The sequence below is a fragment of the Lotus japonicus genome, chromosome 2, assembly GCF_012489685.1.
Source record: "Lotus japonicus ecotype B-129 chromosome 2, LjGifu_v1.2".
NCBI classification, from domain to species: Eukaryota; Viridiplantae; Streptophyta; class Magnoliopsida; order Fabales; family Fabaceae; genus Lotus; species Lotus japonicus.
In genome coordinates this window covers 61,157,434-61,160,600 of record NC_080042.1, presented here as the reverse complement: position 1 = coordinate 61,160,600, position 3,167 = coordinate 61,157,434, and the positions used below count along the sequence as shown (strand labels likewise).

At 47.0% G+C, this 3,167-nt stretch overlaps 1 protein-coding gene across 1 annotated transcript; it reads right to left on the bottom strand.

Moving 5' to 3' along the window:
• Nucleotides 1-1,309: 1,309 nt before the first annotated feature.
• On the bottom strand, nt 1,310-2,820 carry LOC130736781 (uncharacterized). Its single transcript, XM_057588570.1, has 2 exons — nt 1,728-2,820; nt 1,310-1,359 (listed from the first exon to the last, which is right to left on the bottom strand). Exons 1-2 carry the CDS (start codon nt 2,818-2,820, stop codon nt 1,310-1,312), a joined length of 1,143 nt encoding a protein of 380 aa, XP_057444553.1.
• Between the last annotated feature and the right edge of the window lie 347 nt (nt 2,821-3,167).

Here is a 3,167-nt window from a genome sequence, read left to right as displayed (position 1 = left end):
ATACTGTAATGAGAACTCATAGTCTTGCAGAAACTCCATCCACCGTCTCTGCCTCATGTTCAGATCCTTCTGATCAAACAAGTACTTCAAACTCTTGTGATCACTATAGATCGTGAACGTACTGCCATACAAGTAATGTCTCCAGATCTTGAGAGCATACACTATAGCAGCCAACTCCAAATCATGCGTAGGGTAATTCTTCTCATGGACTTTCAACTGTCGCGAAGCATAAGCAATCACCCTCTTCTCTTGCATCATCACACAACCCAAACCATTATGCGACGCATCACAGTACACGTCGTATGGTTCTCCCTCCTTTGGCAAAGCTAGTACAGGTGCGGTGGTCAACCGCTTCTTCATTTCTTGGAAGCTAGCCTCACACTTCTCCGTCCACGCAAACGGTTGATCCTTCTTTGTCAAATGAGTCAACGGTGCAGTCAACTTGGCGTAATCCTTCACGAAACGCCGATAGTAGCCAGCAAGCCCAACAAAACTTCTGATATCACTTGCTGTCTTCGGTTGTTCCCATGCCAAAACTGATTCAATTTTGCTGGGGTCCACTACCACACCTTTGCTAGATATGACATGACCAAGGAACTTCACTTCCTCCATCCAGAACTCACACTTTCCTCCATTAGCATAGAGTTCCTTCTTCCGCAACACCTCTAGCACTTGACGTAAATGCTCCTCATGTTCCTCCTTACTCTTCGAGTAAATTAGAATATCGTCTATGAACACCACCACGAACTTGTCCAAGAATGGCCTGAACACACGGTTTATGTAGTCCATAAAAACTGCGGGTGCATTAGTAACTCCAAATGGCATCACGAGATATTCATAATGTCCATATCGAGTTCTGAATGCCGTCTTCTGAATATCAGCCTCCTTCACCCGAATCTGGTGATACCCTGATTTCAGATCAATCTTCGAGAAAACAACTGCTCCCCGAAGTTGGTCCATCAAGTCGTCTATCCGAGGCATCGGATAACGATTCTTCACTGTCACCTTGTTTAGTTGTCGGTAATCTACACACAACCTGGACCTCCCGTCCTTCTTCTTTACCAACAACACTGGCGCTCCCCAAGGAGACACACTCGGTCGAATAAATCCCTTTGAAGAGAGATCATCCAACTGTTTTGCCAATTCCATCAATTCCGCTGGTGCCATCCGATACGGCGCCATCGATATCGGTCCCGTGCCGGGCATGATGTCAATGGAGAACTCCGTCTCCCTTACTGGTGGCAATCCGGGCACATCCTCCGGAAAAACATCCACATAGTCTTGCACTATCGAGATGTTCCGTACATCACTATCGTTTCTTGCTTCCGCCACGATAGAGTTCACGAACGCCGGTGAACCCTGCTTCAAATGGTACGAATTCAAATAATCCGTAACGCCTGAATCCGGAAATACCACGGCCTTGTTAGCACAATCCAAAAGAACATGATATTGCGCCAACCAGTCCATCCCCAGAATCACATCGAGCTCTTTAAGCCCTAAACATATAAGGTTTGCAAGGAACTTCCAATCCTCGTAAACCAACGGACATTTCAAGCATGCCGTGCGAGTAACTAAGCGATCGGCAGCAGGGGTTGTCACCACCATATCGAAAAGTAACTCTGAGGTTAGCAACCCTATTTTCTTCGCACACTCATCAGATATAAACGAGTGCGTAGCACCCGAATCAAACAAAACCATCAAGGAGATACCAGCAATAGTACACGTACCCTGAATAAGATCTTCAACACCCTCAGCTTGCTTGCCAGTAACAGCAAAGACACGTCCCTTAGCAACTGGACGTCTCCCCCTTGCCGTATTCAACACAGGTTCAGCTTTTGGCGCATCAGGACAGTTTGTCGAGATGTGCCCCGTCTTCTGGCACTTCCAGCAAGTAATCTCTTTCCCACATTCATTGGCATAGTGCCCTTTCTCATTACACTTGAAACAAGTAACATCTTCTCTCGGAGTTTTTGCTCCGACTTTGGTAGATGATGTCCTACCAGTTGCATTCTGATAAGGCTTCTTCTGACCAGCCCTACCCTTTTCAGTCTTCCCAGCTTGTTTCTGACCAGACCTGATTGGCCCTCCACTTTCCTGTCGGTTCCCTCGACGATTCTTCATGACCTCAACCTCGCGAGACTTCTCAACCAGTTGTTGAAAGACTCTGACTCCCAAAGGTCTGACGGACTCCTCAATTTCATCCCTCAAACCAATCATGAAACGGTTGCAGAGATACCCTTCATCAACTTGTTCTCGGAAGAAGCGAAAGTACTTCGACAGACTCTCCAGCTTGGCTGCATATTCCCCAACAGTCATGCTTCCTTGTTTCAGTCTGAGGAAACGGTTCTCCATATCATCTCTTGCAGTCTCTGGAAAGTACTTGTTCAGAAAAGCTGTTTTGAATGAATCCCAGGTAATAGCCACCTGGTTAGTCGTCATCAACAGCCTGGTGCTCCTCCACCAGTACTCTGCATCCCCTTTCAGCATGAAGGTAGCGAGATTCACCTTCTCTCCATCAGTTGTGTGCAAAGCTTCAAAAATCTTTTCCAGCTCTTGGATCCAAAGATCCGCTTTCTCGGGTTCAACTTCCCCTTCAAACTTTGGCGGGTTCTGCCGATTGAAATCAGTTCTCATCCTGACCTGATCCTGGTTCAGCTCCCGTTCCAACCTCTGCGCCCTTCTGGCATGTTCTTCAGCCTCTCTCTGAGCTTGGGCAGCGGCCATCGTAACACTAGCATTGGCCTGCTGGGCCACCACTTGGGCCAATTGAGCCATGGCCTGAGCGAGCTGAGCGTTAGTTGGGTCCTGTCTAGGAGGCATGATGTCAAACCTGCTTGTTGATAAAACCACAACCAAACGTCAGTTCCTCAGTCAGAGAGATCATCTAACAGTAAAAACTTTCAACCAAAGCATCATGGCATTGATACTCCACTCCAAATAAGATCACACTTCAAACATCTTAGCAAACAAGTCTACCCAATCTCACCGCGAAGTTTTGAAAACACATTTATCAAACAAAACACCACGAGTTCGGAAACTCGTAAGCCCAAAACCCTTAGTGCTCTGGTTTCTTAACCGGAGCTCTGATACCACAATGTAACGCCCCGATTTCTCGGACATCATGATTTTTGGTTTTTCGTGACGTCCGAGAAATCGGGGCGTTACAG